This window comes from Corapipo altera, unplaced genomic scaffold (assembly GCF_003945725.1).
Source record: "Corapipo altera isolate COAL_440 unplaced genomic scaffold, ASM394572v1 57, whole genome shotgun sequence".
Taxonomy (NCBI): domain Eukaryota; kingdom Metazoa; phylum Chordata; class Aves; order Passeriformes; family Pipridae; genus Corapipo; species Corapipo altera.
This window is the reverse complement of record NW_020884905.1, coordinates 6,149,104-6,166,209: the sequence shown is the minus strand read 5'-3', so window position 1 is coordinate 6,166,209 and position 17,106 is coordinate 6,149,104. Positions and strand designations below refer to the sequence as shown.

At 44.6% G+C, this 17,106-nt stretch overlaps 1 protein-coding gene across 1 annotated transcript in view; it reads left to right on the top strand.

The window, feature by feature from the left end:
• The window catches only part of LOC113950977 (serine/threonine-protein kinase TNNI3K), a gene marked incomplete at its 5' end in the record, with an annotated part of 43,298 nt that extends 28,989 nt beyond the window's left edge, over positions 1-14,309 (top strand). Inside the window, 14 exons of the mRNA XM_027651433.1 lie at positions 98-184; positions 1,202-1,258; positions 2,273-2,365; positions 2,451-2,508; positions 2,609-2,803; positions 3,149-3,253; positions 7,806-7,858; positions 8,024-8,076; positions 9,382-9,514; positions 10,238-10,347; positions 11,819-11,878; positions 12,089-12,258; positions 12,830-12,909; positions 13,034-14,309. Coding sequence (XP_027507234.1) covers positions 98-184; positions 1,202-1,258; positions 2,273-2,365; positions 2,451-2,508; positions 2,609-2,803; positions 3,149-3,253; positions 7,806-7,858; positions 8,024-8,076; positions 9,382-9,514; positions 10,238-10,347; positions 11,819-11,878; positions 12,089-12,258; positions 12,830-12,909; positions 13,034-13,110 — 1,331 coding nt within the window. The remainder of the gene's footprint in view (positions 1-97; positions 185-1,201; positions 1,259-2,272; positions 2,366-2,450; positions 2,509-2,608; positions 2,804-3,148; positions 3,254-7,805; positions 7,859-8,023; positions 8,077-9,381; positions 9,515-10,237; positions 10,348-11,818; positions 11,879-12,088; positions 12,259-12,829; positions 12,910-13,033) is intronic.
• Between the last annotated feature and the right edge of the window lie 2,797 nt (positions 14,310-17,106).

The following is a 17,106-nucleotide window of genomic DNA, read 5'->3' as shown; positions in this document are numbered from 1 at the left end:
AAACAAAAAAAACAAACCAGAACAAAACAGAAACAACAAAACCAAAAAAGACTACTGAGTTACCTGCAAGTCCTTATATTTCCTTCTTCTTTCCTAGGTCATGATGCCATTGTGACCCTCCTGAAGCATTACAAGAGACCTCAGGATGAATCCCCCTGCAATGAATACTCCCAGCCTGGAGGAGGTATGGGCTGAGCAATCACTTTACTCTCTAACCAAAGGCCTGATCCAGAGAATGCTGAAGTCTCTGGAAATGATCCACCCATGTCGGGGAGCTTTGGGTCAGTTCTACCTGGCACAAATAAAATCAGTGTTATGGGACTTGCCATTTTCCAGGTACCCTTAATTTATGTCAGAAATCTTCCGTTATCTTAAATTGGAGTTGTCAGCTCATGTTACTCCTGGAAAGAGGAGCCCAAAGCTGTGAGCTGAAGATCAGTCCCTGTCAACCACTGCTCACACCTTTCCTCATCCTGAATGCCTTGCGCAGCTGTTCTCTTTGTGCTGTTTAGTTCTGATGTTTCTTTGGTGGTTGATATTTTTTCTTTCTGTACTCAGCCCCCCTCATATTTTTTAATATCTTTGGATATCTAGTTCCTCCTTGGAAATAATTAATTATCCTTTTTATTACAAAAAGACTCATTTGCATTGGTGACTAAATGACGAAAGCCAGGAAGAGGAATTAAACAAAACCTTTGGCTGTGTGTTGGAGCACTGCCTCAGAGAAGATGAGGATGCTGTACCCTGGGGTTTCTCTGGGTCATGTAGTGCTCCAGGTATGCAAACAGGAGAAACCTACAACCAGCAGCAGCATCAACCTGCTCCCTGCATCATTTAGCCTGTTCCAGGTTTAGGTGTAGTATAGCTCAAGTGTACGTAACTCTTTATTAGACTAAGGTTATGTGTGCATTGGAAATTATTTTGGCAAGCAATAAGCACACCCAGGGAGATTTTGTAATGCTGATTATTAAAAGGACAACAACAAAGCAATACAACACCCCGATCTGCTGTACCCCTCACTGTGGAGAAAATTAACTGTATCCCAGCCCAAACCAGCTCATATCAGATGCGTTTGTGTATTTATTTGAATTCTCATCCTTTATTATTCATTCTTTCAGCCATCATTGCCTCATTAATTTATCAGCACAGACACTTATGCTGTCATTGAACTCCATAAATTTCACTCTGTTCTTTATTTCAGATGGTTCCTACGTGTCAGTGCCGTCTCCTCTGGGGAAGATTAAAAGCATGACAAAAGGTATTTGCAATGGCAAGGGAAAACTTGAACTTTTGTGGTCTTTTTACCCACTGTGTTTGTCAGCCTGAATATCTTGCACAAGATTCATTATTCCTGAAATTTTCACTGTTCATCATTCCATTTCCCTGGGATAATTTTATGAAACAGCATACTTAGCTTTGCTACTCAGCATAATGACAATTCTTGTATTTATGTTATTTTCATTTACTTTAAAGAATGTATTTATTTTTATTTCTTTGAGAAAAGACTGTTTTGTGAATTAGCATTAATGAAATACCCACTTATCCATGAATGAAAATAAATACCATATTGAATCCCACTATAAAATGCCTGGATTATCTTTACAAGAAAAATTCTGTTCAAAAATATCTTGTGTTGCTCTGAAACAAACACAGATAAAATATTCTGATAAATACTTGTATTTTGAAATATTTCCTCCTTTTTTATTTTGTGGTGCTTTCAATTTTTCTCTTTAAATGTTCACTGGATATATTCAAATCCTTACATCTTGTACACAGCACCATCCAATTGTTCCATTTAGAAATATTATTATAAACTTTATAGTAATAAACAAAAAAAAGTCAACAAGACAGAGAGATTTGACAACTAAATCTAGTTGCAAAATTTAGATTCCGCATGTCACTAGGATCCGGCTCTGGAATAGCATCTCCAGCAGCAGCAATCAGCACTGGATGCATAGAAAAAAAGAAACTGATTCTCCATGTAAGGAATTTTGTGCAACCATGCCATGGCACAGGCAGAGTTTGGGGATGAGGGAAAGTGCTCATGGCTGATGTGGTGCTAAAGCCAGGAATGCCAAGGCAACTGTGGCATTGCAAGGACTTGTCTGTCACTGGGGTTTGCTTTGTTAATGGAAGAAAGGGAACAGGATTAGCGTTCAATTAACAGGGGAAAGTCAACTTTCTCAGTTTGAGGGTTCTGAAGTTCATTGGTTTTATGTTCTGTCCTCCCCTGACCCATGTTTTACAAACAGGATGAGTGTTTCTTTTGCAGAGAAGGCTGACGTTCTCCTCCTCCGCGCTGGTTTGCCGTCACACTTCCACCTTCAGCTCTCCGAGATAGAGTTCCACGAGATTATCGGCTCAGGTACCAGAATGGAAAGTGCATCCTCTTGAAATGTGTGATGTTCATAACAAACATCTCTGTGCTTATTTATTTTAAATCATTTTAGGGTCTTTTGGAAAAGTCTACAAGGGACGATGCAGAAATAAAATTGTTGCAATCAAACGGTACGTTTGTCAGGCCTAGTTTGAAGTATTAAGAAAGCCCATATTTTACGGTATTTTATAATATTTTTGCCTTTCTGTTTTCTCTCGTGTCAATCCTAAGCTATCGAGCCAACACCTACTGCTCCAAGTCTGATGTGGACATGTTCTGCCGGGAGGTTTCCATTCTCTGCCGACTGAACCATCCGTGTGTCATCCAGTTTGTGGGAGCGTGCCTGGATGACCCCAGCCAGTTTGCCATCGTCACCCAGTACATCTCCGGGGGATCGCTCTTTTCCCTGCTCCATGAACAGAAGAGGTATTCCCCTTGTCCTCCACTCAGGCTTTCTGCACAGAATTTGGAAGAGTAGGGAATCTATGCTGATGTAAATATGCATTTCAGTATAAGAAACAGAAAAAGGAACACACTAGAAAATGCTGATCTTTGGTTCAGTTAATTTGGTGTACAAAGGAAACTGGTAAGTAATCACAAAATTGTTATTGTCATTATTTTACAATATATAGATTTACATTACATAGATTATATAACATTATTTTGTATGTAAAAAAATTTTGAAGGTTGCATAATTTACACATAAGAATAATTTACAGACAATTTTTGACTGTTTATTAACTTTGAGTATTTTTTTTTTCCAAAATACAGAACTCTTGATCTGCAGTCTAAATTAATCATTGCTGTAGATGTGGCCAAAGGCATGGAGTACCTCCACAATCTCACACAGCCCATCATACATCGGGATTTGAACAGGTCAGTTTCTGTCTTTAACCCAAATATTCAGAGAACATGAAGGCTCAGAGACATAGGGACCTCCACAGACTCCTGTAACCATGTCATGTCTCATTAGCTCTGAGCTGAAATAATCTCAGAAGTGTTACACAAACCCCTACAAGTCGCAATTGCCAAACTGTCATTGTCCTTGAAGGCGGCAGCTGCTGAAAATGTGTTTTCTTGCATCTGTTTGTTTGGGTTTTTCTGAATTTCCATTTCTGAATGCTCCATGTATTTTAGCCCAGCATCTGCTGTCAAAGAGTACTTTGTCACTTTCCCTTGTCACTTCATCTTCTTCCTTTGTTTTGTCTCTTTTACTCTAAGTATTTCCCTGTAGTTACAAGTTCATGTGTTTCTTGATTTGCTTGGCTGCTTTGTTACAGCTAAAAGCAGCTCTGACTGCTCTCCTCCGAGAGCTGAGGTCTCACACAGGACCAGGCACTCATCCCTCTCTTTGGTAGTATCTGAGTAGGAGCACTGAGTCCTCAGTGTCTACAGGAAGAAGCCCATTCTTGCTGTTCTAGTTATGAGAACAGTCTCGTGATGTGCATGTTTCAGCAACAGGGGGTGAAATACCTAAACTGCATTGACTGCAAAACTGGAGATGAAAATGATCCTTTTGCTACAGCAAAAGCTCTGTCAGCCCTTGAGAGCAACAGGCACACTGGGGTGGCATCCCCCACTTTCCGTCTGAGTCTCCTTCACACCCCTGCATCACTGCACAGGTTCCTTTCTGGCCACAACCCATGGTCTCCAAGGGAGAGCCTTGTTTTCAAGGCTGCAGCTCTTGCCTCGGCTGTGATGCAAACCGAGAGCCCTGTGCCTGACCACTGCAGCCTGTGGGACTGCTCTGGGGCAGCCAAGGCTCAGACTAGGGCAGCCAAGACTCAGCTCAGCTCCATGGTTCAGGCCTCACAGCTCAGCTCCAGGCTGTGGTGGCTCTTGGAGGATTTTAAATAACATTTTCCACAAAAGAAAACCCAAACCAGTATCTTCCTAGAAAGCTGGAAAGCATGTAATTGCCCCACAGAATTTTTACAGATCATATTTGTGAGGGTCAGAAGATAATTTGCTGTAGGGACACTGCTGTCATTGATGTGTGCTGATGAGAGCAGCTCAACTTCAGTGCAAAAGCAGGAGTTGTGTTTGCAGCATGAGTCCCAGCCAGCCCACAGGCACAATTACCAGATGAAAATCTTTGCAACAATTTAAGAGAAAGACCAAGAGTGAAATTGTGTTAAGTTTTGCCACTGGCTTCACAGGAGTCTCATATGTTTTACCTTAAATTTTCACATAGCTTGTAACCCCCTTTGTGAGTTCTGAAATCTAATGCACCACACATAATGCATTAAATAAATCTGCAATATGGCTTGACAGAATATAGAAGGAAATGAATCTTTCATGTACTGTACCCTGGAAAAGGGTTATCCTTCCATTTGGAGAATAATTGGGAGTTTTATTTTGCTTTTCACTTCTGACAGCTATCCGCAATGGTGACACGTATCAGCTTTTTACTACTTACACCATGGTGAGGGATGACAGCCACAATGATTATAGCACTTTAATAAAAAAGAGACCATTTTATTATCAATTTAATTTAAGCCATAACAGCTGAACATGGCTGGAGCAAGCCTTTGAGCAACTGACCTGCATTTGATGGCTCTAACTATCCATGAACAGTTCTGAGAGCTGCTTGGTGAGAGAGATGAAAGAGAGGATGGCAGCCTGGTGGTAATGGGGATAGAGTCTGCGACTCCTCTTTGTTCAAACATCCCTTGTGAAATCTTAAAATAGCTGTTGCTTTTCATTAAACCCACAGCGTGTTAAAGGCAGAAGGATCTTTTCATGGCCCTGATCTCTGGGAAAAAGACATGCTGTGCCTGTCACTTGCCATGGGAGGGAGAAGCCTCCATGGCTGGCAGACCCAAGAACCACATCCTTTCACAAAGGCAGGATGATTGCACATTACTCATTCTTCTCTCATTTTCTTCCTTCCATGGTTTCATGAAAGAGAACGATGCTTGCTCTCACCGTTGCAATCCCTGTGTGATCTTAACAGAAAACAATTAATTTCTGATTCTGCTGAACTCATTATTAAACTTCTGCCTGCTCAGCTCAGCTCAGTTTTGTCTTCAGTATTTCTCAAAACAGAGGCTTAAGAGTTCCTTTCTCATCCAAGATTTTCAAATTTGCAAGTGCCATTGAGGCAATAACAGCATTTTTGAGCTGTACCTTCCAAGCCCTGTTTCTGTGTGCTGTATTTTTTACTACAGAAAAGAAAAATCAGTAACTATAGCATTCACTGGAGGTACCAGACTGACAAAACCCTCCAGAGCCTGTGTCCTGCCCTCAGATATGTCCATCCATGTGCTCAACACCAGAATGAGCTTTTCAGCATTGTTTGTCATATTCTAGGCAGGGGAGATTCAGGTTGACCATCAGGGAGAATTTCTTCATGGAAATAACTGTCAAGTACTGGAATGGGCTGCCCAAGGAGGTGGTGGAGTCCCCATCCCTGGAAGTGTTCAAGGAATGAGTGGATGTGGCACTCAGTGCTCTAGTCTAGTTGACGAGGTGGTGGTGGGTCACAGGTTGGACTCCATGGTCCTGGACATCTTTTCCAACCTTAATGATTCTGTGAGTCTATGAAAGGCTGTTGCATGCCATGAGGAGAAAGGGCCTGTCAATTGATTTCTCAGCTTCTCAATAAAAACTGTCAATCCAGGTCTTGATTATGCCTTGACTTGTCAAGTCGTATTTATTCAAGGTCTACACAATCCTGGAGAAGACTGAAGTTGAAGCTAGGGCTCAATGCAGTTTATTCACATTGAGACTTGGGGATACTTTTTGTCCCTACTGACAGAGGACAAATTTGATTGAAGACCACAGCAAAGTCTGTAGCTTTCTATGACTTGTGTACCTACACTCAGCCCAGGGTGCAGCCTTCAAGAGTCTCTCTAGTTCAGCTTTGTGTTTGATTAATATTTTCATTTGGCATCTGGTGGGGATCTCAAAAACAATTCCCCATGTCATACTCAAATCACTTCAATATTTCAATGGAAAGTACATATGGGAGCTAAAATTAGATTGAATATAAATCAAAAGAGTCACAATTATATTTTTATGATTAAATTTATCATCCCACGTGTTGGTTTTAGGTGAAACTAGAAATCTTAAAGACAGTGATTTGTGCAAGTCCTGCTTGGGAGAGCTTAAATTTTTTCTGTCCTAAAACTGTTATCTGGTGAAATTTGTGTTCCTCACTTGACTGTTCTTGTGTCTGTCTGCAGCTCTAATATGAGCAAGTTGTGCTTTTTGTTGAGACCATCAATAACACTTTATTTTTTTCTCCCCATGTAAGCCCTGCTCAAATTTTTCATTTGTTTTTACATACACTTTTCACGCTTCTGAATTTACTTGGATCAGTCAGCATTTGATAAATATTCTGTCAGCAGCATTGTGTCCACATTCCTGCGCTTTTATGTTGTGATTTGCTCAGCCCTTCCAAAGCAGAATCACAGAATATGCTGAGTTGGAAGGGACCCACAAGGATCATCCAGTCCAACCCTCAGCCCTGCACAGGACCATCCCCAAGAGTCTCACCATGTGCCTGAGGGTATCATCCAAATGCTTCTTGAACTGTCAGGCTTGGTGCTGTGACCACTGCCCTGGGCCCTGACGGTGTAGTGACAGGGGTAGGGAAACCTGCATCCCAAGAGGTACTGGAAGCTTGTGACCTAGCTAAGGCATCTTGTGAGTCTTTCCTCATGTTCCCACTTTGTTTGAAAACCTGTGTTTGTGTTGCTGATTTCTAAAAGCCTTGGTCAAATGTTGGATTATTTGGTCGAAAGTTTGGCTCTGTGATCTTGAACGTCTTCTCTAACCTTAATGATTCTATTATTCTATGGTTTTATGAAATGGCCTTTTTTCTACTTCCTCATGTGTGTTCTTTGCTGAAAATTAAATAAGTTGCTGTAATGTCCTTGAATCAGTAAATCAATTTTCAATAGATTCTATATACACCTTCCCTGCTAAATGATGTTTTGCAATAGGCAGAAGATACTTTGTGTGCATGATCCATTCTATATGGACTCTTTGGATCTGCTCCTTCCCTTCTATACACTGTCATAAATTTGGGATTACCACTATGAATTTACACCTACCTAAGCCTTAGAAGAGAAAAGAATTAATCCATGCAGTTTTATTTGAAGGCCATCACTGCGCTTATATTCAAATATCATCTTCATCGCTGAGATTAAGTGCACTTATTTAATAAAACTATTAGACTTGTAAGTAATTACAGAAGCTGTTTTGCTCTGGTATTGATTAAAAGCTGAAGCTTTGGGTTTGCCTCTCAGAGTTAACATGCACTTTCTAACAATAAATACAAGATTTAGCTATAGACATTTGACTACCTATGCAGGTAATTTGAACTCCTCGAGAGTGTATCTATGACCCAAAAACTGTAACATTTTCACTATTTTTAAGACACTATCAAACGATTACCTATGTGTTTTTTTTTTTCCCCCAGTCACAATATTCTCCTGTATGAGGATGGTCATGCTGTAGTTGCTGATTTTGGAGGTAAGGAGTTTTTGTGAAACATTTATAAATTAACTGCAAATTCTCTAAAACTAAACGTGCTGGCTGAGACAATCCTGTAGGATTGCACTGAATACAGGGCTTTTGTATAACAAGATGCATGTCTGTATTGTCCTGACAGTGATTATTTTTCTTGTTCTGTTTCAGAATCTCGATTTCTGCAATCCCTGGATGAAGACAACATGACAAAACAACCTGGGGTTTGTTTCTTGTTTTGTTCCACATAATTAATATCAAATATACAGGCAGACCCCGTTTAGGAGAAACTGACATTAGAAATATGTTTATTGAAAAGGTGGACTGCTGTAGTATTTCATCTCTTCAATGTTTCTCTGTTTTGGCTTAAATTTTTTCCTTGAAGTGTCTTTAATAGCAGAGATGAGGGAATATATAACATCTTCAATAGAAAACAATGTTTTATAAGGTTGTCTTGGGAGAGCTCTATTGCCCAGATTCCTTTCTAAAGAGTGATTTTTAATCCACCCTTCCTGACTCTCACACACATTTGTTGGCGGGTGATTCCTTTTCCTAGCAGAAAATCAGTTCCTCAACACTGATTCCCTTATTTCACAGTTCTTTTCTCCACAACAGCCTGTAGCTCACAGTCAGATTTACAAGACAGTTGTTATTGTCTTCATGGCTTTGAGTCCAGATGCATTCCATGTGTCACTCCATGGCCAGGAATATTCACATCATCCTAACTACTAATGTGAGGTGGGATGGGCAATGCCAAAGGATGGGTAATACTACACCAGGGCTTTTAATCAGCACTTTAAGTCCCTGTAATGGCACTCACTGTGTGAGGAGCAAGGGTTGCTGTTTAGACCCAGGTCCTGCCAGGCCTTGGTGACATCCCACTAAGATCTGTCTTGAGAAGGGCTGTCCTGAGAAGGGCTGTCCTGAGAAAGGCTGACCTAAGGAGGACTGTCCTGTCCTGTCCTGTAAAGGATGCAGAGTAAAGGAACCAAGGCACAAGGAATCTGAAAATCACCCCAAACCCATCACCCCAGGGAGAGGCCAGTTCCTTGTGAAGCAGCCTCAGAATTAGGGGTCTGCAGGCAGTGGCAAGACCCCAAGAGAGCAGGCCCAGCCCAATACAGCTGTGATCAGCTTTTACTTCTCCCAGCTGAATCATATAATTCCTGTTATATGGCATATATTCATATATATATATATCAGACCTGATGATGTGGTCTGCAGGCCTGGAGGCTGGGCTTCTTCTTTTATTCTCACCCTACTCTCATGTTTAAAGTCTGCTCAGCCTGGCTGTACAGGGCTGAGACAGCACCAAGCTAATGCAGTTACATATCATGTGCAGTAACACACACTGACTAGATTTTGCAAGCCAGGTGAAAATTTTTCCTGGCAAATTACCAGTTATTTTATGGGGTGACGGAGGCAGGAAATAAGAAAACAAAGGAAAACAAACATACAAAGACAGGAATAGGTGCATGTGTGAGGAGGCAAACACTGCTAATGTGTGACTGGTGTTCCCTGGTGCGCAGAACCTGCGCTGGATGGCCCCCGAGGTGTTCACCCAGTGCACGAGGTACACCATCAAAGCTGACGTCTTCAGTTATGCTCTGTGCCTCTGGGAGCTGTTAACAGGAGAAATTCCATTTGCTCACCTGAAACCAGGTAAGATGCTCAATGAATTAGTATTTTAAATTTTTCTGGACTGGAGAAGTAGCTACACTGTGTAATTTTAACCATTAGTTTACTGAAGTATTTTATTAAGTGCTGAGATACAGCATTTGGTGAAAAGCACAGAAATATCACATTATAATCATGTATATTACTCCCCGCAGATCTACATAACCTACAATTCCTTATCCAGGTCTAGAATTAGGAACAAGTCACTCTGACTGCACGCTTTTTTGTCTCTCACATGGGTGTTGGGATTGCAAAGCCATTCTTTGGTACTTGTCCTCATGTGCCTCAAGAGAGCACCCAAAAACTATGGGGGAGTACCAACAGCAGAGTGGCCTTTCCAGGGCTGCACTTGGCACTCCTGAGATTCTGAGCCCCAGATGTCTGAAAGGAAGTATTAGAGGTCAAGAGTGCTGTAGGACGTGGTCAGAGCCAGCACGGGTAAGGAGGGAGGGCTCAGACCCTTCTGCGAATGAGACACCCACTGCCATCTGTCCTGTGGCTGGAGGTGGGCCCGAGGCCATTGGGATGAGCAGCTCACTCTGCTCTCAGTCTGACTGGAAAAGCCTCCTTTAACCTCCACGCCTTTATCCGCAGGTTGGATGGCTCAGGGTTCCTGTGCCTGCCCGGTGTCTCAGCAGTGAGCAGGTGTGTTCCCAGGATCTGTGTGAGTGCAGGCACTAACGGGTCTCTGTGGGCTGTCCCTTGCAGCGGCAGCAGCAGCAGACATGGCCTATCACCACATCCGCCCACCCATCGGCTACTCCATCCCCAAGCCCATCTCTGCCCTGCTGATGAGGGGCTGGAACGCCTGTCCCGAGGTGAGTGCCCCTGGCAGTGGGAAAACAGGCATGTCTGCTCTGGCTGACCCTCCCCAGAATACCAGTTTCCATGGGAAGGGTCACTGCAGAAAGCCCCCAGACAGCTAACAGGGTGTGTCAGGAAATACAGGAGAGCTGGTGAATTGAGGAGGAAAGTAAATTGACATTTAGCCATTCAATGAAACCTAATTAATCATGTAGTTTTGATTATGACTTGAGTTATAGTGTGAGTAGAAAACTCCTTGCTGCTCTCAGACTTCTGTATATAACTGCTAATGACAGCATGTAACACACATTAAGTTTAAATTTATTATTAAGATGTCATATTAAAGTGTTGACTTAAGCAAGCACAGAGATGGATGCAGTCCTTGTGTCTTGTCAGCATTTCCACAGCCCACTTAGCCCCAAAACCATCTTTTCAGAGTCCCAGTGCACTTTGTTACCCATCAGTGACACTCCAACATCACTTCATCTTACCAATGTTTTAGAGTTTCATGACAGAATTATAAAGAAATTGATAGCACAATCACCCCATGGATGGCCAGTACTTTGCACAAGATGTGAGCAAAAAGTTGTTAAAATGGTCTTTATTAAAGGTGTTTTGCTTCTGTTCTTTATTAAACTTTCCTTCATGGATGGCAGGGCTGCTGTCACTCCTGAACTGGAGGACTGCTGGGAGGGCTGCAGGGCTTTGGCCCAAAGCCCTTAAGTAGAGCCTACCTCTTGCAGGTGGTTCTGTTGAGGACAAGGTGGTGATGGGAATGAGTAGCTTATTTAGCAGTTACCTCATTAAGGTATTCTCAGCCCTCCATTGTCAAACAGTGTTCAGGTACTGCTTCAGTCACACCTGAGCTTCCCAGGAAGGCTGAGCTGTGAGCTGGGACAAAACACGGATAGGCAATAATGGAAGGCTACTTGTCATTCCCCTCACTTGCCTGATCCTGTCCCGAGTGTGGCCTCCATAAACCTCTGTGCCACTTGAAGCACACAAAGATGGACACACTTGTCCAGGAATGGGCTGGGCAGGCGGGGGGAAGCGGCGGGGGGGGGGTGGGGGTGCAGGTACACGGACAAGGGGAGGAGGAGGATGGCCACAAAGGCAGCTTGTCTGCTGCTCGTCACTGCTGTTACTGTGTCCAAAGTCCTGTTCATGGGCAAAGTGGAAGCCAACCTAAAGAGTGGAGCCAAGAATTTATTAATAGCATTTTTGTAATCTTATGATCTAGTCATTATTAGCTCAAATGTAATTGTTACAGAGAAAGAGATGAATTGCAGTTGAAGTTGTTATACACACACCTCTTCGTTTCGTAACTCAGCACTGAACTTGCAGTTCTCATCAGATTCCCAAACAGACTGACAGTGATGCCATGAAATTCAGAGAAATCCCATTCCCTGTGTGTCAGTCTATTCACAGCAGATCTGCCCCTTTCCAGTTTTTAACCCAGCTCTGCTTTTTTTGTTGTGTTCCCAGGGGAGACCAGAGTTCTCAGAAGTTGTCACGAAGTTAGAGGAGTGTCTGTGCAATATTGAGGTAAGGACCTGGTTTCCAGCATGGGGGGTCTGTGTGTGTGTACAAGCAGATAGGAGTACAAGTGGGGACAGGGACAGTGCCAGCAGCTGAGGACAGCAGTGGCTTTGGAGCTGCTGGAAAAGTCCAAGGAAAAGTGGGGGACAACTTATGAGAGACATGAGGAAGGACTTGTAAATATGCAATAACAGTACCTTTTTTTTTTAAATCCAGTTAATGTCTCCAGCCTCCAGCAACAGCAGCGGGTCCCTGTCTCCCTCCTCCTCCTCGGACTGCCTCGTGGCCCGGGGAGGTCCCGGCCGCAGCCACGTCGCCGCGCTGCGCAGTCGGTTCGAGCTGGAATACGCCCTGAACGCTCGAGCCTACGCTGTCTGGTCACAGGGGTGCGTATGAGCCACCCGGGGAGGGAGAGAGGCTCTGAAAGGCTTAGACTGAGGTGACTAAGGGAAGGAGGCCGTGCTCCTGCAAGGTGGTGTGGCAGGACCAGGAGAGAGCTCTGCCAGACCTGTGCTGTCACCTGTGCCCATTACAGAGATCAGGGATAAACTACCTGTCAGCAGGACAGTGGGTTCATGACTGGAAGATAATTCCACCGTCTTCCTCACCAGAGAAACTTATTTGCAGGACCCTTTTAGCAGTGACACATAAAATACATGGCAATGATCCTGGATTGATGCCTGGAATTGCTTCCAAGATGACAATGCAGAGATAGTTGTGAAGCCCCAAATGGGGTATTTGAGGGCAGTTACTCTGAGAATGGTAACCGAGTGCCAGTGTGCCTGTGAGTCCTGGTCTTGCTTCATGACTTTTTCTTGCTTTTTGTTTACTTGAACTGCTGTGGTCGGGCCCCACACTGATGTCTTGTGGTGCTGTCCTTTCCTCCCACTCTGGAGAAAAAGCTCCTGTAGCCTTCATCAGTCTCACCTAAACTGACACCTCTTGTTTAATTTGCAGCACTGGGCAACCCCCCTCTCAGGGCCTGTCTCTAGATGACATGAGAAGGAACTTCCAGTACCCCCCAGTCGACAAAAATGGTGAGTTAATGCTGAGGGGTTCTCTGCCACAAGTTGTTCTGCTGCCATTGGCACTGCAGGGAGGGGGGACGGGAGCACCACTGCTGTGCAGAGCTACAGCTGACCCTCTCTCTGCACCTTGCAGGGTACGTGTCAGACCCCTTGAGCACCATGAGGTTCCACTCCTGCGGCAGCAGCAGCAGCTTCGAGGAGAGCAGCTGAGGGAGGGACCATTCGCCTGCCGCCAGCCTGGCCATCGACCCGCAGCTCTCGCTGCACCACCAAACCCCAAGTGTCACACCGAGATCCCTGAACAGCTTTAGTGTTGATGGCAAATATCCCCATCCTGCGTTCTGCTTTAGCATCCCCCTCTGCTGACCTGCCCAAGGGCTGGGTTTTGGTGGTGTGCTGCTGTTCTGTAACACAGGAATGCCCACAAGGAATGCTGCACTTTCATCTTGGGCACTGATAACACGATGAGATGAAAGTAAAGAAACATCAGTTATATTCCAGAGCTTTGAGGCAGATTGCTCTCAGCTTGGATGGCCCTGAAGCAGGGGGCTGTCAGCCCACCCTGGCTGGGAGGTGCCCAGGAATTGCCAGCCCCATCCCCATCAAGATAAGGAGCAGCCTGTCACCCTCACCTCCCTCCACCCACCATGGAAGCTTGGTTATTCCTGGTCCCAGCTTCTGAACCAGACCTGGTTTGGATTTCTCCACAGTCCCAGACACATCTCGTGTCCCATTCCCCGCTCCATGGGTTGGCCCAGCTCCCCAGCACAGCAGCCCCAGCCGCAGTTTGTCAGGGCTCTGACCCTTGGGTGCTCTCCTGCATGCTGAGAACATGGACATATCTAGGTGCCCATCTTCCATCAGCTCCTCCAGACATTCATGTTTTGTTATCCACTTGGTTTGGTTTGAGGGATTGTTTTTCCCCGAAAAGTGTAAGCTTTCCTTCAGTTGTTTGCTTACAAAAAGCAACACAGGAACTCCAAAACAAACTTTAAATGAGAAGGAAGTTGTGTAAAATTGTGTCACAAACTTGATAACATTAACACAGTGCAAAGTGGCATTTTTTACTTGAAGCAAACCTGTGTCAGGTGCCATTGCAATGGGCACCCAGTGCCACAAAAAGGCCCTGCAGCAGTGACTGAGCACAGGGAATTAAACAAGAGAATAGAGGTAGGGCAGGAGAAATTAAACTATTCCTCTACAAGCAATTACAGAGTTAATTGTGCTGTTATTTTCTGGAGTATTTTTTAAAATTAGCAAACTGTATCTGTAATCCTGTATGTATGCCAAGGCAGAGTGGGAGTTAGAACTCACCATTGCTGGGCAGAGCTCTGGTGTGTTATGGAGGATGCTGTGGGTGTTATTGAGGATGCTGTGTTCATACAACCATGATCCCTGAAGCAGGTCTGTGATGAGGCCTCAAGCAGTGCAACAGACACGAGCTGTGACTGCGTGGTGGGCTCTGCCGATGCTCTGCTGTCATGCCTGCCATTAATTCCACAGTCCTGAAGCAATAAAACTGTTGTGTTTCGCTTGCTGAAAAGTTGAATGGGGGGGAAGGAAAACCCAGCTCTAAGTGCAGCTCTGTTACAGCTCTCCCACCACCAGCCAGTGGTTACCTCTGCTCCACTGGGTTCATGTCCCAGGTGCAGTTCCATTTACACCAGCAGCTGCAGGGATAATGAAGTGTCAGGATAAACACACAGCAAAGCCTGGGATGGGGCTCACAAGGGGACCTGCTGGACCCTGTCTGCAATCTTCCCAGCCCCCATAAGTTGGGATATTTCCATGGAGGAGGTTGGAACAAGAGGAGCTTTAAAGGTCCCTCCCAGTAAACCACAGCAAAACAACATCCAGATTTGTCTGCAGCTGGAGGAAATCTGCTGTATTCTTTCTAGAAGTACAAGCAGCATTAGCAGTCGGCATTCTGTGAGGGAAGAGGTGCAGAGCAGAAGGGAGAAGGTGCGTCTAGATGCTGATGAATATTCCCTACCTGACCCTAATTGCCCAGATATTCCATATGGTAGAGCCACGGAAGCACAAGCTGATGAAGGAGGGTGAACAGACATTAAGTCTCAGTCCTTGGTTTTCACACTGGCCAGAAACACCAACAGGGCAGAAAGAATCCATTGTCATATCTGAAATCTCAGTTCCAGCTCTAAGTCTCTTTTTCAACAGGAATTTTTTTTCTTCCAAATATCTCTGCATTGTCTTTTTCCCTTGCTTAAAGCAACCATGCAGTGACTCTGCATTTAATGACTTGGCAACTGGGCCTGAAAATCAGAAACTAAACTGTGTTAGAGAACTAAAAATGGAGCAAGGGAGCAGACTTCGTGTGCACTAATACCTCACTTCATGTGCACTAATACCTCAGTGTATTCACAGATACCTGAGCTGCTGTGTCATCCCTGAGTGCCTCCTCAGAACATGTCACATGAAAACAACAAAAAAATTCCAGAAAGCAAACCTTCTATAGTTTAACAAGCCCTTTGCAAAACCACCTGCTTGCAAATAATTTTACTAGTAATTACTGGTTCCTTGAAGAAAACAATGTCGTAGATAATTGGTCTCTATAGAAGAAACATCAGGCTTAGGGGAAAAACGTGATTCATAGGAGTGATCAGTAATACAAACAAAAACTCTGAAAAATGTTAATTACTGAGTAGAACATGCTCCAAAGTTGTTTGTGGGACTGCAAGTAGTCTGTGCTGTTCCCAGAGAAGCCCAAGGACCCCAGCACATCAAAATATTTACCAAGAATGAGACAGTCCGAGGATTCTTACCCTGCTTTGGAGACCTGCCAGTGCCTGGCAACTGTAGTGATATTTTAAATTAACATAACAGCAATAGATTAAAATGGATGATCTAGATTAAAATAATTAAAATAATATGGAGCCCAACCAGACAAGGGCTTGGACTGCAGGCAGGAGTGAACCCAGCATTCCTGCAGCACATGTCCACCAGCACGGCACAGCACAGGACAGGACAGGACAGGCAGCATGGCATGTCACAGAACAGCCAGCACGGCACAGGACAGGACAGCCAGCACAGCATGGCACAGGACAGCCAGCACGGCATGGCACAGGACAGCCAGCACAGCATGGCACAGGACAGCCAACATGGCATGGCCAGCTCCCACAGAGGCTGGGCTGGCACAGCCCTACCAGGCAGGCCGAGGGGTTGGTCATGCCTGGTTTGCACAGCTGAACCCCAAAACCCTTCAGGCAATTCCCAGCCAGGAAAGTTACCTTGCAGCCCTTGTTTCAGACAGACAGATGCACCGCCCATACGATGCTGCCCACCAGGTGCTGCCTACCACCAGCATCCCAGGCAGTGTCTGTGAGCCACCATCCCACATCCCTTCCAGCAATGCCAGGGCTTGGTGCCCAGTTCCAGGAGTGGGACTTCAAACCTTCCCATGCCATATCCACATTGCACAGCTGGTGTGGGTTTGAATTGGTGAAATGCATCTCTTCAGTCTGTGGGATGTCACTAGGCTCCAGCTGTGCGAGACACATCTGAGGCACAACCATCAGCAGCCACTGACAGGCAATTGAGGACACCTGACAGTTCAGGGAGTTCCAAAAGCCTTCCTGATGAGCCAAGAATGAGTTATGCCAGTGGCAACACTGTTTGATAGTTTGCTTTGCTCACATATGCTCACTTTAATAATTAATCAGAGGGTTTTTTCTGCTGCACATCTTGTTTTTCCCCAAGTGCCATCTACTTTCCACTTAGAAGTTAATTACTAATTAGCACCAGATAGGAGAACAGAGAGGACCAAGGGAAACACTTCCAAACCTACACAATTATCTTTTTCCGTGGTTTTGCTTATTACCAAATTTCTGCCTGCTCAGATGACAGGGACACTAATGTTTTGAAAGTCCACATACATGTTCCTAACCACAGGATTCCTTCCCCCAGTTGTTACAACCACATGCACAAGTGCCATTTATAAGTATTTCAAGAATGTTAAATAATGAACTGTCAGCATTCCAGTTCCTTACAATCACACTGCCCTGTTCACCAAGGCCTTCTCAGATGCCCTGGGTCTCCTGCAGCCGCAAAGGGGCTCTCAGGAATCCCTGCATCCCTGCATTTGCTCACCTTGAATTGCCACCCGTGTGTCCAAACACTCAGGTGCAGCCATGCCACAGCCCCAGGCATGAGCTTTGTGTGGGTACCTGCCCAAGGCAGCTTTAGCAG